Source organism: Ictalurus furcatus, chromosome 8, assembly GCF_023375685.1.
Source record: "Ictalurus furcatus strain D&B chromosome 8, Billie_1.0, whole genome shotgun sequence".
Classification (NCBI taxonomy): Eukaryota; Metazoa; Chordata; class Actinopteri; order Siluriformes; family Ictaluridae; genus Ictalurus; species Ictalurus furcatus.
In genome coordinates this window covers 19,519,234-19,546,844 of record NC_071262.1, presented here as the reverse complement: position 1 = coordinate 19,546,844, position 27,611 = coordinate 19,519,234, and the positions used below count along the sequence as shown (strand labels likewise).

At 38.9% G+C, this 27,611-nt stretch overlaps 1 protein-coding gene across 1 annotated transcript in view; it reads left to right on the top strand.

The window, feature by feature from the left end:
* Window positions 1-27,611, top strand: part of nav2b (neuron navigator 2b) — a 110,106-nt gene that overhangs the window by 43,188 nt on the left and 39,307 nt on the right. The window contains exon 12 of the mRNA XM_053631322.1: window positions 6,791-6,886. Coding sequence (XP_053487297.1) covers window positions 6,791-6,886 — 96 coding nt within the window. The remainder of the gene's footprint in view (window positions 1-6,790; window positions 6,887-27,611) is intronic.

Sequence of the window (27,611 nt, the reverse complement as noted above, 5' to 3'; positions counted from 1 at the left end):
ATGTTGCAAGAATACACATTCACACAATGCAATTGAACATAAATTTACTGAACTAATGACACAATTAGGTTTTCCAATGCTGGGAAAAGCAAGATGATGGCAGAGCATTGACACTGGACTGGGGGAGATAATAATAATAATAATAATAATAATAATAATAGATGAATAGATAGAATGATGGATGGACTACAGTGCTACAGTAGGGGAAAAAAAGCTATACAGTCACTTATACATGCTACTCATGTTTACACCCCAGTGCACCTCAGTTTGTTTCTAGGGAATAATACAGAGCTTATATTTTATGGAAAATTATGCCACATTAAAGGGAAGTTTTTTTATAGTTTCATGTGATCCGTTTCATTTTTACAACTGTGGATGTTTTAGCTAAGAATGATGGAAGAACTTGGTGGTTCAGTGGAAGAATCAGTGGTCCATTTTTGAAAAGTAGCAGAAGCGAATGACAAAACACCTCAAACAATTTGTGAGGTACATAAATTTGTGATGGAAATGAGTTAAACAAAACTGATTCAGTCATTCATTATTCTATTATTTATTATTTATATATAATTATTTTGATTTAGCCAAACCCATCCATCAGCATTTTTTTTTTGTTGGCAACGATATCCATCCATCCATCCATCCATATCACTTATCCTACACAGAGTTGCAGGGGAGCTTGGAGCCTATCCCAGGGAACTGTCCAATGGACAGGGTGCCAACACACAGCAGGCACAATCACACACCCATTCACACACTATGGGCAATTTGGAAATGCCAATCAGCCTACAGTGCATGTCTTTGGACTGGGGGAGGAAACCGGAGTACCTGGAGGAAACACCCAAAGCACGGGGAGAACATGCAACTAGGGCGGAGGCGGGATTCAAACCCCCAACCCCAGAGGTGTAAGACAAACATGCTAACCACTAAACCACTGTACCCCCTGACAATTAACAATGTCATTAAATAAAACATTTTTATACCAAAAAATATACCTTTTTTTTTATATACCAATCTGCTGTAAACAGCATCAGAAATTTGCTAAAGTATATTTAGTAATGGAAACTTCTGGAAGCTTCTGATGGCATCCTAATCCCCCTCACTCAGTCCTCTTGCCCTTTTGAACTGCAGTTAAATGAGTGGTGGAGGTCAGGGCCAATGAATAACCCAGTTTGAACATGTCATGTTACTGACAAACTAACATCTCACTGATTCTCTGCTGCTGTGCAAGTTGGCAACACAATCATGTTCTTAAAAACTGACGTTTACGGTTTACCATAATCGGAGGGGAAAATCCTGTCTGAGTTTAAGGTTAAGAATAGCCTACATTACTTTTTTTTTATTATTTTTTTTAAGAGAAGGGACTGGTGGCAGATATTTGACTCCACTCCAGCAGCGCTCTGCAAACTTGATGCTACAAGAACACAAGTTAGACCTCAGGCATTTCAGGGCTTTTCAGTTAAGAACCAAAAAAAATAATTAAAAAAAAATTAAACCTCTTTACACTGAATGTGTATGATAGCCCTGACACAGATGCTTGATTTATTTAATTTTTTTATGGTTTGAATCAGAAAACTTTGGATTTACATTTTTATGAAGTTCAAAAAAAAGTTAACATCCCAAAGAGTTGGATGATAAATGACGTGTATCTAAAGCAGCTCAATAGATAAGGAAAGGTTAAACCCTTCTTACTAATTTTTTCTGTCTTGTTATCTCAAGGTCATGACTTTTTCTATTTATTTATTTTTTTCAAGATAAAAACTTTCTTCACAAAGAAAAACATTGTGATCAGACTTGTAGAAGTGTGTTGGTCAAAAGAAGACATCTAAATCTGGAAATAACTGTCATAACGGGGCAAGGTGAAGAATCCTCATTCTCGTAAGTGGAAGAAAACATCCAGAAACTAGTTAGGTATAGCATTATTTTTACAAGCCTATCTATAGTTTCAATATCTGGATTGGAAAAACAGCATTTTCTTAAGATCTTGAATAATAATAATAATAATATGTGATTTCGAGGTATCTTAAAGGAAAGATAATAATGGCGAACCATTCTGGACATCTGTATATGTAGATTCTCAGATGTTAAACTTAACATTTATAAAAGTTGATCAAATTGTATATCATTATACTGTCAATCTGCATATATTTACATATTATGTTATGGAATGTCTGAAAGATAAGTTAGTTCTTGTTATCACTTATGTTATAGCAGCTATAAACAGTCATTTCCTCACATTCAAGAAGAAAAACAGTTGTTCCAGCAAAAAAAATGCAGCATCTTACAGAGAAACCACAAAAAACGCACACACGCACATACATTTTCTGTCCTGAACACTTTCCCATGTTGGAAAACTTAAAGTTACAGATTTACATCTGACACTGGAGACTCCTTCCAAAAAAATCTCCTTACAGAAAACTTCAAATCCACATTTATACATTTTTCTTGTTAAATACCCATTCTTTAGTTTGTTTACCATAAGGCGTAAATGATGTGTATTCACTATATAAGCATCTATGAATTAGACGGTACTATTATAGAAACAATGTGTTACAAAGAGTACATTAATAAAACATGTGACTTGCTGCTATAGAAAGTTAATCAACACCTTCTGACCAATCAGAATTGAGAATCTACCAGTGCTGTGGCATAATGTGTTACAGAGCATGAACCATCACTTTTTTATTGCACAAGTCATCCATTAATCTCTTTATCTATCTACAAGCTCCTGATGAATCATTAGCGGCATACGTGCAGAAGGTCATGAATTATAACGTCATCATAAAAATGACCTGCTGTTTGGACTTTCTCCTTACCTCCATTTTTAACAAGTCTGAGCTTCGTCAAGTCTACCCAGTGTTTAACAAAAGTAATCAGTAGTCACACATTTAAGTACAGGAGACAGTCTGCTTTAGCCTTGAGTCATGGACATCATCACAAAAGGTGTGTGTTACAAGCTTCCTGTTTCACTTTAAATAGTCACTTCCTGTAATTTTGGCTTTTTTTTTTTAATTGTTTTGCTTTGAACTGACTTGAAATATGCTCTCATATCAGGACGCCTGTCATGTTCCAGATGAGGTTAAAATCTATATTACATTAGGAAAAAAACAATAACAGGAATATAATATAATTTGTGCAGTGTCTGTTTTATATACTCGCCAACTCGTGTCATCCTCTTTAACCATTTAAGTGGATTTTCCCCTGAGGGTGGCTTTTGAGAACCCGTTTACAGCTGAATAGCACAGGCCGCTCTGGTCTATCCACCCATCCATCAACTCCTCCATTCACCCATCATCCTACAGCCTAAAGGCTTTCCCTACTGTTCTGTCCTGCTGTACCTGGGCCCCTTCCTCTTCAAACACACACTGTCTCACTCGCTTTTCTTTAACCACCTGCGCTTTTACTTATTACTTTTTTTTTTGTTACATATTATAAAGGCTTAAAATGTATTGTAGTCAAGATGTCACTCTATTCTAGTAAGAAGCAGATGCTGAAAGCTGGCCAGAACTATAGTCTGGTGTTGCATACATATAACATATGTGGAGTGCAGAATAAAATTCAAAGCAAAATGTTTCAGAAAGATATATACAATGGTTTTGGTATTTAAGCTATATACAGTACCTAAAGCATCCTGGAGCACAATTACCAAAAGGCACAATTCACTGACTCTGTAGTATATAGGATGGAGGTAGGAGATAGTGTTTGTACTGTTTCATGCTTTTTTACTTGTACGAAATCAAACATTTGTTTATTTATTTATTTATTTTTTAAATCAACAACTGTGACTCAAGTGAAAATCCTGAATATAGTCAATTTTACAGTTAAGGCCAAAAGTTTACATGCGCTTACTGCATGCTAAAGACATTCACATTCAATTTTACATTATACATTCATATACACGTTACCCGTTTTAATTAAGTTAGAGTAACTACTTCGTTTCCATAAGAGGTCCTTTCATAATAATTTCATAATTCATTAAAACCGAAGAAACAGATTTATTTAAATGTTTATTTAATAGATCAGATTTTCAGTTGGTCAAAAGTTTACATATTCATGGTTAGTAACTGGTGGCATTGCATTGTAATTGCTTGAACTTGCTTGAATCAGACTATAGGGCTAGCCGTACACAAGCTTCTGACAGTACTTTGCCGGAATTTTTGCTCAGTGCTCCTGACAGAACTGGTGTAAATCAGTCAAGTTTATAGGCCTTCTTGCTCGGGCACACTTTTTCAGTTCGAGCCACAGATTTTCTATGGGATTCAGGTTGGGGCATTCCAATACTTTGTTGTCTTTATGCCAGTTTGTTACCACTTTTATAGGTATAGTTAGGATCATTGTCCTGCTAGAAGACCAGTTGCGACCAACTTTCACTTTCTGGCTGATGTCTTGCATGAGGTGTTGCATCAAAATTTCTAAATAATCCTCCGTCTTCATGATGCCTATTCCTGACACTATTTTCTGAAGTGCCCCAGTGTCTTTTGGAGCAAACCATTCCCATGACATGATACTGCCACCCCATGCTTCACAGTTGAAATGGCATTCTTTGGATTTCAGGTTTGAAATTAGTAAAAAAAAAAAAATGTCTAAAAAATGGTTAATAATCGTAGATCGTATAATAGGAATGTTTTCATTTGCTAAGATGTCATTTTTTGTGTAAAGTGTAGAGTATGGATAGTCTGAAAGTATGAGAGTGTATGAAAAGGTTAAACTCTCAACCTTACACATATTTCACCAAAAATGTTTATATTTATTTTTTTTAATCATGCCTAGGCTTTCTAAATTGTACCAAATTCAGTGGTAAAATCAGTCATTTTGGCTAAAAGCGCCTAAACCCTCACTAGCTAAATGTGTGGTTTCCTCACAGTGCATGTCAAAATGGGCAAGTTGATGGAAAGCTTGTGGTTGTGAATCATGCAAAAGAAAACCATCTTTCAGTTCACAATACTCTATACTTATCCAAACTATATATAGTAGAAAATGTAACACTTTCACCATGGCAGAGGTTTTCCCAGGCCACTACATTATATATAATGCTGATGACAACCATGTGATATTACTTGACCTTGATGTAAACGGTGTAGGGTAACCATGTGAGTGATTTCAGCCAATGGAAAAGTTTCCCTCATGTTAGGGTGAACCATCATGGCCTTTATCTCAGCACTGTGGCCAGCTGTGTGTCATTGCATCATGACTTCATGAGTAATTGCCTGCCCTGTTGATCTGGAGCACATGTTGCTGCTCGTTGCATCCCAGTGGCATCTCCATGTTACTTTTTCTCCTTGTTTGGGTCTCTTTTACTCTAACATGGACCTGAATTTCTTGCGACTTAGACAACACACTCATTCAGTTCACCTCCATTGTATGTGCCCCAGGGTGATTTCTGCTCTCCCTGCCTGGGATTATGTTGGATTATGAGATGATTGCTGAGGTGCTCTTTAAATAGGAGCACTTCATATATGAAGAGTTTGTGCGTGCACAGAAGACAGCTGGAAGTTAGTCAATATTTAGAAAGAGCGTGTGCCGAGGCAGAGTAAATAAGAGTGTTTGTCGAGCAGCTGTGGATCGATTTGTTGCACCACCTTCAGCATACAGGGTGCTTTTATTTTTTTGGAGGAGTCAACAGTAAAATATTAGCAGACTAATTACTGATAAAACGTGGCATTATGCCTGAATCATTCTGCTTATAGACGTGTAATAAAAGTCTGATAGAGAAGAACCTGTGTACAGTGCAGGGTTCGCCGGGGAGTTTTTCATCTCTAGGTCTCTTCTTGGACCTTCAGTGTGTTGCGAAAAGCAGGTAAGAGACTTTGTGTTGTACCACAGGTTTGTGTGGGCCTTGTGTTATCAGAAACTTCAACAGTACCGTGGTATGGTCTATTTCTAGATAAGGAGTCCCACAATATTGGCTTTAATAGGTTTTAAATCGCTTTATATTTCTCTGTGTGTGTGTGTGTGTGTATGTGTGTGTTGGGTGTACAAGGTCCTCTATAATGGCTTTTGCTCTTCAGTCATTCTAGACGATTAAATATGAAACATGCAGAATAAAACAGTTTATTTCATTCAAATTGAAGTAGCTAAAGCCAATTACAGTCAGATTCAAAAAGTACTTTTGCATGCTAATTGTGTGTGTGTGTGTGTGTGTGTGTGTGTGTGTGAGACTGTCTATAAGACAAAATCTGTTTTCAAAACAGATGTATGTTATATTATTATATTAATGTAATATTCTTAGATACAAATATTATATATATATATATATATATATATATATATATATATATATAATATTTGTATCTAAGAATATTACATTAATATAATAATAATATATTACATTAATATTTTATATATATATATATATGTGTGTGTGTGTGTGTGTGTGAGAGAGAGAAGTGTTCTGTGTATCATGTTGTTGCTCACATTACACATCACTCTTTTTGTGTGTGTGTGAGTGTAAGTGTGCATGTGGCTGTCAAAAAAACTAATATTTTTTTCGAAACAGTAACAATGAAAGAAAACTGATATGAAAAATGTAATATTTTTACCTACAAATAAAAATACATTTATATTTCATTTGGAATTTTATTAAAATTCGTAAATGTAATATTCTTAAATATGATTTTCCAGTGTAATATTTTATGTCTTACCAAATGTCCCCACAAGGGTAGGAATATCTGAGAGTTTTGACGTGTGTGTGTATGTGTGTGTGTGTAGTGTGTCTTGTATATCATGCTGTTGCACACAACATCACTAATTTTTCTTATTGTGTGTGTGTGTGTGTTTGTATGCATTTGCGCAGCTACATGACAGACGGAGGGCTCGGTGTGTATACACGTCGGACACACAAACACTCCTCCACGCTCCCCCACTGCGAGAGCCACACTGACATTGACAGGTAGGACTTGACCTTTGACCCTGTCAAACTTGACATGTCGATTCAAGTTCATGTGCACTGTCATACTGCTTCAGTCCCTCACACACGAGTTTTAAAATTTTTTATAATTCTATTGCATTAAAAATGATAAAAGCTGTAATGAAATATTAGAGTTGATTTGAATATCAACACGGCCATAGTGAATATTAACGAGGCTGTTGTGAATATTAATGAACCCGATGATGAATATGGATGTCTCTGAGGTTGTATCACATAAACCGTGTTTCGCTTTGCTTTGTGTGCTTTTTGTTTTTTTGGTATTTTTTAAATTTATGCGACAATTTTTTACAATAGTGATATCATTTCTCTCCTTTAAAGCAAGTGACAAAATCAATTTTGTGCAAAGTGTCATATCAAAATAACAAATTGTATAAAATTATATTTATTGCATAACTCCAAACACTGTGCAACAACAAAAACAGAAGGAAAGGATATATTATTTATTATTTGTTATTTTTATGATTAGCATGATGTATCAGGCGTACATATCAACACATGCCATCTTTAACTTCATCTTCACAAGGAAATACAGTATGTTCATAACATCTGTATGATCATAGCACGTTCAGTCCTCATGTTGCAGTGTGTCTCTTTGTAGTAACAGAGCCTCTATTGTTTGCCTAAAAAATTTTAAACGCACACACACACATAATCATCAGCTTGTATTTTCCCTCTTTTGGTTCTTAAACGTCTGGCTTGGCCTTGTTATGTCTATGTGTGTGTCCGTGTGTGTGTGTATGTGTGTGTGGCTGTGTGTGTGTGTGTGTGTGGCTGTGTGCGTGATTGCCTGAAGCATCTTTACCAAATAACAATCCACAATGCACTCAAACCGCCTTTTCAGGAACACACACACACTCATTACACACGTGCATAAGTGAAACTAATTTGAGACAGCCGTCGGTTTCTTCGTTATTAAAAGCGTCTGAGGAGAGCGTGACTCACTGACGGAGACACCGCCGAAAAATAAGCAGATTAAACAAGAAGAAGAGATGAAAAGATAAAGCTCAGTGCATACGAAACATTCCGATTTGTGTGCGTTTGGGTGTGTGTGTGTGTGTTAGGGATGTCACAATACCAAAAATGTAGTAGTTGGTACCGATACTACCAAAAGTACACAATACTCGATACCAAAGTCGATACCACGTTGTGGTTTAAAAAAATATAAATATAAAAGATAAAAAAATAAAAATTAAAAACTCCTGGTAGACAACATCCTCTGGCTGATACTGGCAAAAAGAGAGAGAGAGAGAGAGAGAGAGATATTTTAGTTATTAAACACTTTCTGACAATGACTAATAAAACAGTGGCGGTGCTAAGGTGTACTCCTAAACGCGTGCGCGCACACACACACACACACACACACACACACACACACACACACACCCCTTATACTCTGAATGCAAGCATTAGTTTAAATTCACTGATATGGTGGCAGGCCAAAAAGACTTATTAAAAGCATTAACATTTCAATAATTATTTCTGACATTCTACATTTTACTGACAGGACACGGGCTGAATGGCGATGCATGGTGGTCCATTAGGAGGTAGTTTATAACATTGCAATGCGTTAGCGTCGTTAACAAATAACTGGTTATCGCAAACATTACGTGGAGCATAACGTTAGCTGGTTTCGCTGCAACAATGCCAGCTGCTGCAAACAAACATAATATAGGGCCGTCTTTCAGGTGCTTCACCAAATTCCAGGTGTTTCCTCACTTTGTTTGAAATGAACGATAACATCGGTTGCACACCGGCAACCGATACTAGCTTTCCTCTCAACAAGCTTTCCTCTCTTTTCTTCTCAACGACTCGGGGGGGAGCTAAAATTGTCGCCATTTTCTGTAGCTTTTCCCGTGTGCTTGTAGGCGTTCTTCTTCTTCTTCACCACTTGTGGACTGACTAAAACACTTACGCGTATTTGCTGCCCCCTTCAGTTCCAGAAGAATTGCAACCTCTATACCTTCATTACCAACGGTACTAACGCTACTGCAGAAAAACAAGTACCATCAAGTTTTAAGAATGTTGGTACCGACTTGGTACCGAAGTATCGGTTCTCGTGACATCCCTAGTGTGTGTGTGTGTGTGTGTGTGTGTGTGTACAGTGACGTAAAACGGATGTTTTATTAGAGTTATTAGATCTTGATGGGATGAAAAAAACGTTGAGGATTTTGTTCATGCTCCATACCTGACCATTATATATATCAAAAGTTATTTAAAAAACCATAAAAGTTATAAAAAGTCATTTTAAAAAGTCCTATCTATCTATCTATCAAAAACAGATTATAGATTAGTTATATATAGATAGATTTTATATAGAATAGATAATCATTATTCCTGTCTCTTTCAAAAAAAGGGGGGGGGGGTTGCCACATGATAGGAAAGGCTTGTGGGGGCTTTAGTTACAAAAGGTTGAAAACCTCTGGTATATCTTTTAACTATGGACATTGTCCAAAAGCAGCTTGACAGAAATAAATAAAATCAGGATATAGATTTTAAATGTATGAATTTGTCCCTAATGAGCAGGCCAGAGGTGACGGTGGCAAGGGGAAAAACTCCCTGAGACGATATAAGGAAGAAACCTTAAGAGGAACCAGACTCAAAAGGGAACCCATCCTGATCTGGGTGACACTATCGGATAGTGCTATTATAAATCAGTTCCTTCTATAGATGTGCTGATACTACATGGTCAAATAGTGCAGGTGTGTAAGCAGGAAAATTCATTACAGTTTTTACATGAAGTCAGTTTTGTTGAACTTATCCACTGTTCACTGAGTGCAAAACTGTGTGTGGTAAGTGCAGTCCTAAAGCCATCATAGCATAACTGTTCATCACTGTAGAAAAACCATGAACCTCAGCATTAATAACAATAAATACTATTAACGATGTAACAAAATATGTTAACTCATGTATTAATTGACGTTTATACCACAGCGAGGTTGAATTCTCAAATCTAATTGGTCAGAAGGTGTAACAGAACGGTTCAGACAGTGGTTCCGGCTATACCATGAACGATAGGTTTATATAATGTGCTTATTCTAATATGTTGTTGTTTCTGTAGTAACAGATCATGCACAGGGACTTGTACAGTGGACACTTCATGTTATCTAAAACTAATAATAAATAGATTTTTTTAAATGTGTAGTTTAACAAAGAAAAATGTATAATCAATGATGTGGTGATAGTTTTTTTGTTAGGAGACATTTATTTAACATTTATGGAAGGAGTCTCGGTTATAAGCGCCTTATAAGAGTCACTGTGTTTTGCAAAGTTTCGCAGCACAGGAATGTCGTTCAGGGTGGAGGAGTTTATGCTTTCCGACTTTCTGGTTTCACAATAAAAGGACAAGTTACGTTTTATTTGAGAGAGAGAGAGGGAGAGAGACGTGTGGTGATGGAATGATTGTTTATTGCATCTATATCATAAGTAATAACAGGAACTAACTTGTCTCCCAGATGTTCCACAACCTTAAATCTAACTATAAACCATTAAAGTGTGTTACAATTCATTAATAAATTAAAACTGTGATTAACGTGTTAAAAAATATCAGTTAATGGAACTTCAATATAAATCATTTTCCCAGTCCCTTAAATGATCTGCACTTATATAGCGCTTTTTTAACCTTAGCGGTTCCAAAGCACTTTAAACTGTGTCTCATTCACCCATTCACACTCACACACCAATGGTAGGAGAGCTGCCATGATAGGCGCTAACTTGCCATCGGGAGCAACTCGGGGTTAAGTGTCTTTCCCAAGGAGACTTCGGCATGTGGAGTCATGTGGGCCGGGAATCGAACCGCCAACCCTATGATTAGTAGACAACCCACTCTACCACCTGAGTCGCAGCAGCTTTAAAACTAAATTCTTTTTGAGTACCGATCTACAGTAGCAGGTAGCAGCTAGTCAAACGACCTAGACACGGCTTTATGAATGATTAATGCTATGAACACTTTAAAAATCTGAGATAAATAATGCTTTTTCTTCATTCTGACTAAATCGGAAGTGCAACAATCATTTTTACAAGTAGAGTACAGAGCTAGCAGGAACATTGACTAGTTAGCTTGCTTGTTCACAAGCTAATTTTCTTGCTAGCTGGTTATAAAACTGTTCCAGAGATGAATGATGTTCACTTTAAAGCGCACCTATTATAGTTTTGAAATGTGCCTAATTTTGTTTTAAAGGTCTCGTACAATAGCTTTACATGCATCCAAGGTCAAAAAACACTTTAATGTGCTCATAATTTAAACTGCAGCATTATATTCCCCCCCCCCCCCCCAGTGTCACAACGATTCGTTAAATGATCCGTTCTAAAGGATTCATTCTAAACTCCTCCTTTCAGAGAGCATACAGCTCTGATTGGTCAGATGTCCCAGTCTGTTGTGATTGGTCTACCGCTGTCAGCATGTGTCTAAAAAGAAACGCCCACTACCATAACGAGTTTCAGCTCCGTCTGTTCACGAACAGCCAGTGAAGACCAGAGGCGGGGCTTTTTATTACAAACCTACGTAGGTTAATACAGGAAGTGAGTTTGGAATTACTAAGGACTCGTTTCAGATGTTCAGAATCGGTTCCTTCTTTTGGGAGTCAATAACTCTGTTTGTCGTGTGCTTTGATTTTTGAACTTTGCAGACTTTTACATTCAAAAACAGCTCTATAACACACTACATGAAAGGTAAAATTTGAAAAACCATAATAGGTGCACTTTAAAAGCTGTATCAACATCAGTTGTAAAATTAAAAAGATGACAACAGTTACAGTTTAGCTATAGTTTAAGCAGCGGTGAGGCCACACACAAATAAAATTCACTTGGGGGAAAAATAGGATTTCACTGAAGGGGAAAGGACGAGGGACGTGGGAAAGCCATGGATTTGCTTTTGGTAGTGGTTCCTTTCACGTCGACATTATCTAGGTGAAGTTTGAATTCACGGTGGGTAAAATGGTAAGAATTGAAGAACTGCTTATTACTAAGTAGCTTTATATCGAACTTTAATCCCGTTGGCTTCTTACTGTTGCTTGGCGTACATCTGCCTCATCCACCAATACGCGCTTATGATTTTTGTGGTATTCTTTTGTTGGTTTTTTTCTCTCTGCCTGCCGGGATTTTCATGTTAGCAATATTCGCACCTCTGAAATTAGCTGATCTTGTTGACTTCATGGAAGAAGTAAGTTAACAGGTAATTTAAGATGTGTGTTCTAGTTTTCTTATGCTAGTTCAGGGCTTAGCAAACTGAAAGAACATCTAAAGAAAGCAAATATAGTCCAGGAGGGGGAGGGATGGGGTTTTTTTAGTTGTTTTTTTTAGACAAAATAATCCCTCCATATGTCACCTATCCTTCTGGAACTGAAATATTTAACGTGATTACACATCACCGAGTATTTGAGGTGTGCTCCCCCGGTTTGAACTGGTATCACGCCCCGGACTCCTCTGTGTACTTTGGAGAGTGAACACACACCTTGACATGATAAATATTTGTTTCAGAGAGCACCAAATGTTCACCGCTTACCTAATAAGGGCATTTTCTCCAGATCGTCCAGGTGTACTTCTGGGAAATCAGTGCCCAGTATCTGTCAGTGTCTGAGTGCTCTAGTCCGAGTGATGCGCCCGATGCAGAGATGATCTAAGTCCTGTTGAAATGTTGCTCCAGGGCAGGAATCCAGCAGGAATTCCTGACGTTTCTGATATCATGTATAATTTAAAGATCTGGTTCTCTAAGAGCTGCCTGATAACAGGTGGGGTAATACATCATGAGCGCTGTGTTGTCCTTCCAGCACTTATCCACTTGGATGGGTTTGATGATGAAAGAGTGCGAGCAATAGTCATCCATCTCCTCTTCTTTCCTCTTCTTTTCTCTTCTCTTCTTTTCTCTTCTCTTCTCTCCTCTTCTTTTCTCTTCTCTTCTTTTCTCTTCTCTTCTCTCCTCTTCTTTTCTCTTCTCTTCTTTTCCCTTCTCTCCTCTTCTTTTCTCTTCTCTTCTTTTCTCTCCTCTTCTCTTATCTTCTCTCCTTCTTTTCTCTTCTCTCCTCTTCTTTTCTCTCCTTCTTTTCTCTTCTTTCCTTCTCTTCTCTCCTCTTCTATCCTCTTCTCTTCTTTTCTCTTCTTTTCTCTTCTCTTCTTTTCTCTTCTCTTCTCTCCACTTCTTTTCTCTTATCTTCTCTCCTTCTTTTCTCTTCTCTCCTCTTCTTTTCTCTCCTCTTCTCTTCTCTCCTCTTCTTTTCTCTTCTCTCCTCTCCTCTTCTCTCCTCTTCTCTTCTCTTCTTTCTCTTCTCTCATCTTCTCTCCTCTTCTATTATCTTCTATCCTCTCCTCTTCTCTCCTCTTTTCTTCATTTCTCTCCTCTTCTTTTCTCTTCTTTCATCTTCTCTCCTCTTCTCTTCTCTCATCTTCTCTGCTCTTCTATTCTCTTCTTTTCTCTTCTCTTCTCACATAAACGGATTTAAGCCATGTGGAATTTTTCTGTGAGGAGACATAAGGAGTCTCCAGTGTCAGTGCTTTCTAACAGTTAGAGATAAAGCCGTAACCTTACGTTTTCCGACATGGGAAAGTTTTCAGTACGGGGATATTCCGGTTATCTCCGTACCGAGCTGCATTTGTTTTTTGTGTTTTTCTTATCAACTTCAAAAGAAAGCAAAAAAGAGAGGCTGGACGTCCCATAACATTAAACGTAACTACACATGGATTTTTAAAACGTATCCAGTACCCAAGTGTTTTATTCCGTGCATCACTGCGGTGAAGGCAGTGGTGTGTATTGAAAGGCAGTGTTTTCAGCCTGACGGTGTAATATTTGTTGTGCTGTGTGTTATAAAAAAAAAAAAAAAAAGAGGTGTGTGCTTGTGTGAAGAAAAGGTTTGTGGAGAATGTGTTTTAGTGTTTAGGGGAAAAAAAACCTCCAAATTTATTGTGGTTTTGGGGAAATTATTTAAGGTAAGAGGTAAGATGGTGTAGGCTTAGGTGGTAAAGCTGGACAAACTGGAGAGTGTAAATGGTATTGAGTGTTCACTTTGTAGCGTATGTGTCTCCCTTTGTCTGGTAAACTGAAGACGAGCCCTTCAGCGTAGGTTTGTGTAACACACTAGAGTAACTGGTAGTGGGGGTGGTGAGGGTGATTTTCTTGTGTGTGTGTTTTTTTTTTTTTTGCTGCGGGTCTATTTCCTATTTTTGAATATGGCAAAACACACACACACGCGCTCGTGCAACACACTCAAATACACACCAACCATCACACACACTCTAAAATGACATCATATCTTGCATATGGTAACTGAATTCCTCTCTAACATCCTGTCCATATAGGGATGTTCATATTTCTGGGCTTTAATGTTGTGTGTGTGTGTGTGTGTGTGTGTGTGTGTGTGTGTGTGTCTTGGAGTGTATCCAGTCTGGGTGTGTAAGGATTTGCCCCAGTTTTTTCTTTCAGTCTTGTTTCCCAGACCCCTTAGTTAGCCAGACAGGAGCTCACGTTTCAGAAAAGTGTTTGAACACACACACACACACACACACACACACACACACACACACAGACACACAGACACAGTAGTTCCTCCAAAGCTCCTGTCAACAGCTATGGAAAGTAAATACTCACCTCATGACACCAGCCACTGCAGCTCAGTGCGATCATCTCATATTAACTACAGCAGTATTGGCTCAGCTTCTGCACCAGTGACCGGAACGTTCTGAGTTCAAATCCCACAGCTGTCACAGAGCCGCTATTGAGCTTTTCAGCAAGACACTTTAGCCAAAACTGACATTTACATTTGCCCAAATGTTATTGATTATTCCAGACATGTCTGGTGTCTGAGGTTTAGTTCTTGTTTTGCTAACTTTCTGGAGCTACCAGGCTAATATTTCTTAAGTCTGGTTTATACGTGACGTATGACTTTGCATGCAGAAGTAGCGGTAAGGCACTAAGTAGCGGTAAGCGGTAAGGCAGGCAGCATTGCTCACATACATGCACACTTTATGTACATCTGCAGGATTAAAAGCGATGTCTGCTAGACGGGACATCAGAGCCACAACAACCCTGTTCATTAGGTTTCCAAGTCATACTGTAAAATGTTTAGCAACACAAAGTCATGCACTTCATGCAATTCTGGGGGGCAGTGGTGGCTTGACAGTTAAGGCTCTGGGTTACTGATCGGAAGGTCGGGGGTTCAAGTCCCAGCACTGCCAAGCTGCCTCTGTTGGGCCCTTGAGCAAGGCCCTTAACCCTCTCTGCTCCAGGTACGCTGTATCATGGCTGACCTAGCTTCCTGACATGCTGGGGTATGCGACCAAAAGAATTTCACTGTGCATATGTATATGTGTTCAATAAAGATTCATTATCATTATGCACAGCGAGCTCTGTTAAACACACTGACGAGCTACGTTCAAACTTTCTGCCGTCATCGTGATTGTTGTCATGATCTGTATCACAAATCGAAAAACTCTGACCTTGCTTTCAAAAGTATTTGCTAATCTAGAAAATCTTTAAGACTGGTACAGAAAACAGAGCATTGGGTAGGTTTGAAGACTATGTGAGAAGCTTTTAAAGTTCAAACCAGTACTCAATAACAGTCTAGAATAGTACATAAGTGTGTGCTAGTTTGTTTAGTCAGATGTGGATACTGTGTCATAAGGCCAATTCTTTTTTTTTTTTGCTGTAGACTGAAGACGTTTGGGTTTGAGATCAAAAGATGAATATGAGGAGAGTTTCAACTTGGTATTCATATATAGATGTGTTAAACCACATAGAACATAGTGCATTTTCTATCAGACCACCCAATTTGTAGGCGAGCAAAAATATTGAAACGTGCTGGACAGGTGTTTCTTGTTACGCAGGTGTGTCTTGTTAGATTGATTATTTAAACAATAAATAGTTCTGAATGTCTACTCTTGGTTTTAGCCTTCAGTTTCACCTTTGAAGACTGCATTTGTTGTTAAAAAGGATAAACCAACATGAAGATCAGAGAGCTGTCTATGGGAGAAAAGCAAGCCATTTTGAAGCTGAGAAAAGAGGAAAAATCAATCAGAGGCATTGCACCAGCATTAGGCATAGCCAGTACAACAGTTTGGAATGTCCTGAAAAAGGAAGAAACCACTGCTGTACTGAGTAACAGACACCAAATGGGTCAGCTAAGGAAAACAAGAACAGCTGTTGACGGAAACTTTGCGAGAGCTGTGAAAAAACCCCCAAAAACAACAGTCAGTGACATCACCAACAACCTCCACAGAGCAGGGTATCACAATCCACTGTTCGAAGAAGACTTGTAGAGAGCAGAAATATAAAGGCCATACCACAAAATGCAAAGCACTCATCAGCATTAAGAATCAGAAAGCCAGATTGGAATTCACAAAGAAATACAGAGATGAGCCACAAATGTTCTGGAACCAAGATTAACCTCTAACAAAGTGATGGAACGACCAAAGTGTGGAGAAAGAAAGGATCTGCTCATGAACCAAAACATATGAGCTCATCTGTGAAACATGGTGGAGGTAGTGTCATGGCTTGGGCTTGCATTACTGCTTCTGGAACAGGCTCACTAATGTTTATTGATGATGTAACTCATTATGATGGCAGCAGAATGGAACATTTTGTCTGCCAATTTACAGAGAAATGCATCTAAATTAATCAGGAGGAACTTTATCATGCAGCCAGATAATGATCCAATACACACTGCCAACTCTACAAGGACTTTAACAAGGGGAAAAAGTGGAAGGTTTTAGACTGGCCAAGTCAATCACCAGCCCTTAACCCTAGTGAGCAGCATTTCACGCTGCCTACTCAGCGTGGCTCAAGGTGCCTTTCCAGAACCATCATACTAACCATCCCTCAGTGGTGGAATAAACTTCCAACCTCAATCCGGACAGCAGAATCGGTCACTGTCTTCAAAGAGCATCTAAAGACCCACCTCTTCCGTGAGCACTTAACTAACCCCTAAAATGCCAAACCCACATTATTTAAAAAAAATTTTTTTTAAAACTTACTCTGGCTCTTACACCTCTACTCTGCGCACTTTGCTTCTCTAGAACTCACTTAAAAATCTTGTATAGTAGCACTAGTTGTACTGTTCTCCGTTTGATATATCGCTTTGCTTATATTTCCTCATTTGTAAGTAACTTTGGATAAAAGCGTCTGCTAAATGAATAAATGTAAATGTAAATTTCACCTCTGAAGGGAGAACCCCCCGAAACAAACAACAACTGAAAGAGTAAAATGGACAACCCAGAAAAAAACCTATGCAAACGCAGGAAGAAAATGCAAATGCAATACAAAAAAAAAATCATCCCAATCGTTACTACTAACAAACAAATACTATTATTATTATTATTATTATTATTATTATTATTATTATTATTATCATGATTATTGCTGTTGTTATTGTTGAGGGGGAAAAAAATACCTACATGAGACTGATGCTTGCTTGGACTGATAACAAATTATATGCTGAGAAGTAAAGTGATTCAGCTTCAAAATAGAGCTGTGACTGTTTTTGATAGCAACAGTGTGTCACAACCCACATAAACAGGTCTACTTGAAATAAAACTGATGAAAGTACATTTTAAAAATACAGGTGTGTGTGTGTTTGTGTGTGTGTGTTTCTGTTTGCTGAATCATAGTGAGGGTTAGAACAGAGTGTGCTGTGGTATTGTGGCTGGTGTGTTATGTCATGTGAGGAGTTTTCAGGAGCTCCAAAAAAAAAATCCCCACTAAATTATGATTTTGATCTATAAGCCAAACTACAACTGAAAATGTAACAGAAAGATTAAGATCTCATCAAAACAGACGAGAATTCCTGGGAAATGAACTTGGGTTTAATGAAAGGAGGAGTCGATGGAAATGAAGAAAGAGCACAAGATATAGAAAGAGAAGGAATGAGAGAGAAGGACAGAGGGGGTTAAAGAAAGAGAGAGAGGATGAAAAGGGAGAGAGATGATGAGAGAAGGAGTGGGAGTGAAAAAGGGAATGAGAATTGAAGAGGGGCACAGAGATGAAGAGTGAGAGTTGAGGAATAAAAGAAAGGGGCAGACAGTGGAGGATTGGAAGTACGAGAAAGAGTCAGAGAGTGGCAGAGAGATCAGGGGAAAGAGAGAGAATCAGAAAAAAATAGAAGCGAGAGAGAGGGTGAGAGGGATGGCAAGCTCTTCAGACTGAGAGGAGATGAAGCAAACCTCTTTCTCTGTCTCACGCTCCTGTGGCATCCAGGGGCTATGCTCACTCACACACACACACACACACACACACACACACACACACAGACACACACACACACACACAACATGCAGAGTGTGCTTTAGCAGTGAGAGAGAGCGAGAGAGAGAGATTGGGGGGAGCAGATACATTCAGAAATACACACTTCTCTCTGTTTGGACCTTTTGTATAGAGCTGTGTTGGCCTTCAGAGCTCAAAACACACCAGAGTGCACGAGCAACACCATCCACATTATTCATACCGATCTACATCATCCTGGAAGTGGCGAATAGAAAGAGTTGTGCTTTCTTATATCTCAGTGTGGAACAAATGTCTGACAGGTTTGATTTTGTGGGGACTTTTGGCTGGTCCCCACAAGGAACTCTTTTTTTTCCCTGCATCTTTTATTTATAAACAAACAAATAAATAAAAGAGCTCAAATGTTTTCTTTAGGTTACTAAGGATAGGGTTGGCTTTAGGTGTAGCATAACATGAATTAGCTGCATTAATAATGCTATCAGTGGAAGGTCCTTACATAGGATATTAAGACAAATCTGTGTGCATGTCTTCGTATGACTTCCTGTTTGTCAGTAATAGGAACATCAACATGTTTGTGAAATTGTGCAGATGTGGTAAAGGGTAATGGAAACAGATTTTTGGAGTAAATAAGGACGTCTCCATTACTGCATGTGTTTGCCTGGAGCTCATTTGATGACATCATCTTCTCTTTTTAATGTTATGATTTGCTAACTAGGTGTTTTGTTAAATCTTCCAGCGTCTCTACATGGCAAAAAGACATCAGCAAGCAATATGCAAGATGTTTTATATATTTTGCGAGAGCATTAGACACTCTCATACTAGAGTTTTAGATATTTAGAGTATTGATTTTCATTTTCTTTCAGTAATATTTTAACTGTTGATGTTTTTATAATGGCGAACAAGCTCACATCAAGGTAAGTTTCTTAAGCTGTGATCACTACCCCTAAGGTCTGATGGTACCGGCTCTTCAGTTGCAAACACGCAGCTCAGAAACACACCTGCCAACTCGAAAAGAATTCTGTTGCTGGGGAAAAGTGCGGAAAGGTCCAGTTCCGAGCAGGTTCCTGCATCATAACTGTGTAAATGAGCTAAGAGATTCTTAAAGTGATCAGATCCAGATGTGAGTTGGGGTGTGAGGGTGTGTGTGGGCTTGTGCGGGTGTGTGTGTGTGGGAGGGGGTGACCCTGAATGCTGCCTAATGTTGGTTGGAGCCTGAGTAAAAAAAGCCCTAAAGCTACTGTTACTGCTTCAGAGAGAAAGAAACTGAAGCGATAGAGAGGGAGAGAGAGAGGGAGAGAGAGAGAGAGAGATCTTGAGAGATCGCTCTTAATTCAGTGCAGTGCATTGTGTAGCTGGGGGGACTTTTTTAAAATTTTTTTTAGAAAAAGCTTTGCTATAGACAATAAGGCTTTTTGTGTTGTAATTTGTCTTACAAAAGCATCTTGAGCTTATTAGAGTTTAAACTGGGATAATGAGAAACAAGCGAGGTGGCACACACAGTCCAACGTGTTTTGCTCTGCATGAGCCGCAGCCTCGGCTGAACAGGTCCTCCATACGCACCGGTCACATTTGCACGTCTGTTGGTCATGGAACCGAAGATAAGGGCAACAAAACTTCCTCCCTGCGGCCAAACTCCGGACGAACGAAAGAGAGCGTCTCTGGAGGGGGCTTAACAAACACAGCATGGCGGACCCCCTCTCTAAACAACGGGGAGAGAAAGAGATGGAGAGAATGAGGCAGTGTGACCCCTCTTATCTGTCATCAGCTGGAGGAAATGGCCTCTTCAGCCTCTTCCTCTCCCCCTGCTGATGCTTATTCTGAATGAGTGACAGCCAGGCGTAGGCACTACAGAACTCGTCATCAATCAGGCCTTAATCAGATTTAAATCTTGCAATGCAAATGAACACCATTTACAGGGCAAGTGTCGAGGGTGTGGGAGTTTCTTGCTTGGTTTTGTTGAAGAAAAGTAATCAGTCATTTGCTAATCTAATAACCTTAGGACCCTTGATCACAATATGCTCATACTGGACATAACACCGTACCGTTTGACTTTATCCGTCAACACTTGTATACTGGAATGATTTATAATCCCACTATACTATAAGATTTCCCTTTTTGAGTCTCATTAGAGTTCCTCTGATTTCCTTTGCCCTTGCTGGATTTCTGTAAAGCTGATAAATGCTGCAAAGTTGATTCTGCTCCAAATTGAATACCTGTTTACTGAATAAGCCTTGCAACTATCCAAAGTACTAGAGCTTTTCTGTTGGCCACCAATTTAATACAAAAGGGTGCAGGTGTATGAGTTTTGGTATGAGTCAAGCTTAGCACCAACAGGACCTAATGATACTCAGTGGCTAGCTTGCAGCACTGCTTTTTGCTCGTTTCTGATGGATAAACGATCCGTATATACATACAAACAAAGTTTGTTGATGCTAGGTTTGTACCATCGAAAGCAACATGAGGATATTTATTTAACATTTTATAATAATTACTATTTTTTGTCAACAATTACTGATTCGTTCATTCATTCATCTTCAGTAACTGCTTCCCAGAGCCTATTCTGGGAACACTGGGAATATATACTGCATGGGTCACCAGTCCATTGCAGCACACCACTCACTCATACCTAGAGGAAGTTTACAGTCAATCAACCTACTGGCATGTGTTTGGGAGGTAGGGGGAAACCAGAGAACCAAGTGGAAACTCACACAAATAGAAGAAACCTACATAGCCCACATAACTTTGGACCTCAGAACTCTGAGGCATCAACATTACCTTCTGGACCACTGTGGTGCCTGTCAGCAATCAGTTGAGAGTAAAATTGTTGTAATTCTGTCACTGTCTTGGCATTATCATAGCCTTTTGTTACAACTAATATATCAACAGTTGATCGGGCAAAAGAAGAATGTTAATACGATCACAATTTTGTGAACTAAATAGTGGCGTCATTGTGGGGCATTACAATGATGCAGTCATTTGCCACATTTACTGTCATCTCTCAAGTTGGTGGACAATAAGCTGGAAGGAAAAATTCTAGGTGGCAGGGTTACTGTCTGTGAAATTTTGCATATTTCCCTTCCATGTGAGTTTCCTCCTAGTTCTCTGGTCTATTTCAACCAACCAAAAACGTGCCAGTAAGTGGATTGCCTAAGATAAATTGCCCCAGGTGTGAATGAAAATTTGGGATGTGTGTACACCAGGGTGTATCCAGGATGTATTTTTGCCTCACACCAAGTAATATGCTTCAGATCCACCACCACCCTAACCAGGATACAGCTGAAGATTAGCACTGACTTCAGTTCTGAGTTGCGAGAAGCTTACCGTATTTATCTTTAGACTCTTGTTGTTAAGAATGGATGGTAGTGACGTGTGTTGGCTTTTCCATAGCCACACACCCCCTGATCTGATGAGATACACAAAGTTCAGCCTGACTCCAGTTTTGTGTGTTCATGCAAAGCTCTTTACACTCCAGAAAGAGACAGTGGAAGTGTTTCACATTCTGGGCGGTGCTAATGAGGACCTTCAAACAATAGGCTTAATAACACTCAAGTGCCAGCCCACGCAACTGCCTATTCAGGTGCTAATCAAAAAGAGACAGAGAAGGAATGAAGGATATTCCTTTCGCATCCCCAATGGGTCCAGTTGTAACATATGACTTGTAAAGCCTCGTGTTTGTTCACATTTTTTCTCAGTGGATAAAGGGTGAGTACATTCAACTGACAGGGGTATTGTGGACATGTGTATTATTTCCATTGCATTTATATTTTGATCCATTAGTCTCTTTTACTGATTGAGCCCTTTGAGACAGAATGATCCTATCAAGCTTAACCAGTTAAGATAAACAAAACGTTTGGCAAGACTCACTGACTTGGGACTTGGTAGATCTGTGGCTAAGGTTCTTAGTTAGAAGTTGAACAAAAAAGCCTTGTAATGTTCATGACTTTTCAGAGCAATAGGAGGTTCTTAACTTTTTGCAGGCTGTCCTTCAAACAGAGAGACTGGTGGGATAGTAAACAGGGAGTAATAGTAGGTGAAAGTTCATGTTTTGTTGTCTATCCAAATAAAATGTCAGGAAAATTTGACAAAGAAGAGGATTTTACTGTTTTCGGTTGCTTATGTCCTGTGTCAAATGTTGCACTTCAATTACCACCATGCTTCATGCAGTCTGGAGATTTGGGGTACAGTCCACTGTCCTAGCAAAATTGGGTTCTTAAGTATAACCCTTAAACCTGAACTGGTCCAGGGGTTCCCAAGAGGCAGAAAATCTCTATGATGACTCAGTAGTTGAGGATCTGAGCTAGGGTTCAGAAGGTTGTGAATTTAATTCCTAGAACGGTTGGGACATTTAGCAAGACCATTACCCAACAAGTGCTAAGAAGATCAGATGGACTTTACATGCCATTCATTCATCTTCAGGAAGTGCATTATTCTGCTCAGGGCCATTGTGGAACTGAAGCAGGAACACTGGGAAAAAGGTTAGCGTGCACACTGAATGGGACACGTAGTATGTCACAATATGCCATACGCACATATTCATGTCTGTCGCAATTTACAGTCGATCCACATACACATGTTTCTGAGAGGTTGGGGTAAACTGGAAAACCCAGAGGAAACCCATGTGGGCATGGGGAGAACATGCAAAACTCCACACAAACAGTAACCCGAGTTCAGGATCAAACAGGGAACCCTGAAACTGTGATACGGCAACACTACCCACTGCATCACCGTGCCACCCTCAGGCATGTTAGTGTAAAGGTTTTTCAAAAGCAGAACATTCCACAGTGACCAGTGTTTAAATGATGTACATGATCCTGCAGCATCAGGCCACTATATGGAACTTTCTTCTTCACCCAATGCACACGCTGGCCTTCACACTGCTAGCCTGTGTTAATACAGCATGGATCATTGTTCCTCAACGGTGTACAATTTTCAAAGACGGTCCTCTGTAGCATGGCCGAACCCTTGCTCCCACTGGTCATTTTGAAATGATGCCACATGAAACCGTGCCATTGTAAACAATGTCTCTTCCAAACAGTTTCCATGTTCAAAAGAACAACAGACTAAGCATGCGAATTACACCTTGCCTTTCCCAGAATGGAGAGAACAAAAGTCTTTAAATAAGAACAGTGTGGAGTGGGACCTGTTGGAGTGGAGATGAGAGAGAGAGAGAGAGAGAGAGAGAGACAAAGACAAAGTGTAGACAGGAACTACTCTGGATTCCACACACTCATTCGGCTCTCTGGAATCTATGTCATTACACATGCTTGGCTGAGGAGGTTTGGACACAAGCACTAGATTGTGTTTATGCGTGCGTGTGTGTGTGTGTGTGTGTCCGTGCCTGGTTGTTTTGTTTTATGATGGCGAAAACCTCATAACTTTGCTAAATATACAGCAGTAACTGTTCTCCACGTTCTGCCTGATTACATCCCAACGCCTTTATTTTTAATTTTTTTGTTTTTTCCCTCATGCTGGTTTGCGCTTCTAAAACAATTCTGCGTTCTTGGTCCGTCTTTATCCCTCGCCAGTGTTTAAAACTCAAACTCAAAGCTGCGTGCTTTTGCCGTAAACATTTCCAACAGAGCTGCATCCTGAGCGTTTGTTGGTAATCCTACTCTTCCACCAGCGCTCAGGGGAGTTTGAACTTTGACCTCGTGAAGTGACCCAGAAAAGTCCTTTTTAGGAAAAAAGAAACAAGGCTTCGTAGAGCAAACTAATCGGGACGGGTTTCTATAGAGCCAAGCAGCTTAAATATTTACTAGTGCATAATTTATGCTATGCAGAACAACACGCAATTCCACAAACTTTAAAGACACAAAGTGGACATTATGTGATATTAATAAAACGTTATTATTTTAATGTTTGCGTTAACTACGCCATAGAAGCCATCCCACTGGCAAGACAAAATTCCTTCAAGTTTTTGGGAATAACAGCTTCCCGTTTTATTGTGTGAAAGACACTAAGTCTTGTTCATATTAAACCAGAACAGTGACTTGCCTAGTTGATAGTTGAGTGTGTACCATTTCCTTCCTGTGTCAAAGTTTATGCATGGTTGTGTATACAGTATGAAATAATTTTGATCATCGCAGTGAATATGTGTCTTATATATCTATATATGAGTCTGTACATTAACATTTTCAGATTGATTTTCTAAGCATTGAATTATGTAGTGTGAACCCCTCTGTGACTAGTTGTAGCTAATAGCGACGACAAACAGCCAACGAGAGTCCGAGACTAAATCAAATTCATCTGCTGTAATGTGCCGCAAATGCATGAATCCACCCCTACAACACCAAACAGCTGGTTACAAGCGATTCAAGTCGTGTGAATCAGTGGATCAGCAATTTTGAATGTTGTGTATTGTTCACTCAGCCTTAGACTGGCTCGATGACAGTATAGTCCGGTACGTCTGACTTATAGCTTCTGCTAGAGAGTCTGGTACCTTTCAGTGCTAGTCGTGGTCAAGAATCACATATTTTCTTAAGAAGAGGTCATTGTCTGCCATTGTAAATGATTATGCAGTGACGTACGCACCAGTAATGTATTCAAATAAAATTCCAGTTTGCCAAAATTTATCTAGTTGTAAGTTTTCGAACTTTTTGTGTACTAAAGATATTCGATGCTTCATGGCTATGGACGTAGCATCTGAGGCTAAGCGACTACGTACTCCAACTTTTATAGACAGGTTACAGGTTTCCCTCCCTTCTTACTGGCAGAAAAAAAACACATGTTGAGTGCAAACATAAACGTCTGAAAAGCAAAGTCATGTCAATAAAGATGTTTTCGTGACCACTGGTAACAATTAATCAGTGTCAGGGTTGTGAGACACTCTTACCACTGTAAATTTGATTTATTTCCTATAACAGCATGTCTTGAAGGGTTTTATTCCTCTTGTAATACAACAATATCCTGCCGGTTATTGTTTTTATTTATTAAAGCGTGACACGGCATGCTTGTTATCTGTTTATTGTTGCATGTACATGCTGTGGAACATTCATGAAACAAGATATTTCCTGTTATCACTTACATTATAACAGCTATAAACAGTCCTTCCCTTTTCTTTCCCTCCCATCAAAGTTATTACACTGTAAGACCAGACAAAAACAGCTTGTCATGTTAACCAGAAAGCTTAAAACAGCTTTACAGTGTCAGAAAACTTAAAGTTCTGACCAATCAGATTTGAGAATTCGGCAGTGCTGTGGTATTAAAGACCAGGATTAAAGAGTTAAGTGAAGCAGCCTGTTTATTTGATAAATGAACTAATTCCATCTCTCTCTGACCTTCGCATTCACATACAAACCCACACTGCCTGTGTTATTTACTGTCCTAATCTGCGTCATGTAGAACCCGTCTGCCTCTAACCTGTACTGCCACTTTAGATTTATGTCAGGTGTAAAAGTAGATAGTCACTGACTTATTTATCACTGTTCACTACATTTTATTGCACCACACTGTCTTTCCAGATGTTACATTGTCTGTAGAGCTTCGGGAACTATTCGTGATTTAAGTATCTTACACTTGTCCCACTTTTTGGGCAGCGGTATTTATATAAAACTCCTGTATCATCTTTTAATCCATTGGTCAGTTTATTAGGTACGCATATCTTGTTGCTAAATTCACTGGCTGGTACTTCCACCATTAGTAGATGCATAAGTACTATATGTATGTGTGCTGTGTGTGTGTGTGTGTAATATATATATATATATATATATATATATATATATATATATATATATATATATATATATATACTTGATGTTCCAGATGTTTAGCTCTGTATTGTCTTTTCTATGCAATTAAAATAGGAGTTTAGAATTCTGAGATTTATTAAACCCGATCAGATCCCTATCTGAATTAACTCTACTAACTCTAATATCAGATTACTTCCTTTTCTCTCTCTCTCTCATTCAAGCCACACCCCTCAACCTGTGGTTGGCTCCTGCTGGTGTGTGTGTGTGTGTGTATGTGAGAGAGAGAGAGAGAGAGAGAGTGTCAAGGGAGGTTAGTTCTCTTGCTCTCTATTTCTCATTCTAGAGAGAGAGAGAGAGAGAGAGGCAAAGGGAGGGAGGGAGAAAGAAAAGGCAAGAGAGTGGAAGAGACAGTGGGACAGAGAGAGGGAGGGAGGGAGGGTGGGAAGGCGAGAGATAGAGTGGAGGTGAACTCATGAAGCTCCCCGGCATGCAGCTCAGCTTCAGCGGCCACTCCACCGCCATCTCTCCAGACTAGTGAGCAGGATTTTTCCTTTGTTCAGTGATTTATGAGGACGCTTTCCTTTGCCACGTGGGACTGTTGTAGTGTGTGTGTGTGTGTGTGTGTGTGTGTGTGTGTGCATGAAAGGGAAAGAAGGAGTGAGTGTGTCTGATGGCAATGTTCATTTTGACTCTTCTGTTGTGTTTATGTTGTTTAGTTTACTTTAGTAGTTTGCTTTAAAATACTTTAATGCAGCAGTTTTGTATTCACATCACAATACTGAATGTTGAGTACTGCTCAATGGGTATAGATGTGTGTGTACTGACTACTAAGTACTAAGTGCTGAGTACTGAAGCTGAATACTGTATATTACATATGAATGACTGCATATTGAGTAGTAAACACTGAGTACTGAATACTGAGTATTGTATATTGGGCATGAAATTACTGAATGCTGAGTACTAAATACATTCTACAGATTACTGACTTCAGTACACTACTTCACTACAAAAACTGAATCGTGAGTTGTGTATATTAAGTATGAATTACTAAACACAGTAATACATGGGTATAATATACAATGATCCAACCATATATAAATGGGTGAATACTGAGTGCTGAATACTGAAAACCAAGTACTGAATACTGCATTCTCAAAACTGCATCCAGTAACTACAGAGTACTGAATACTGAGTGTTGCATAATAAGGGACGAATTACTGAATACTGAGTACTGACTACTGAGTACTGTACATTAAGTATGGATTACTGAATCGTGAGCTCTGTATATTAAGTATGAATTACTGAACACAACGCTGTATATTAAGTACTTGGAATTGGTGAATACGGAGTGCTGAATACTGGAAACATATTAAGTAATGAATACTGAAAACTGAATATTGTGTCCTAAATATGCCCGAGACCCCTCTGGAGTTGATTGAGAGTGCGTATAATTTAAAATTCTGCAATTCAGGTACAAGTGGTCAGGTAATAGTGTTAGGCTTAGTGGACCGTTTGACAGCTTATCCGTTGTTTTGGCTGACAAACTTATATTCCAGAACTTCCTTCCTTAGGTAGGGCTCGGAGATTTGATACTGATGATATGATATTGATATTGCAGTATATTTACTTCGTGTTGTGGGTATTGACGGGTGTCACTACTTTTATAACTACATTGTTACTCACTATAACAAGTAACTTGAATTGCCTGAATGTTAGCATCTATTTGTTCTAGTTATTCATTAATATTCATTGAACGTTAACATCTATGTTCTATTTTTCTCCTTCTCCCTTTTTAAAT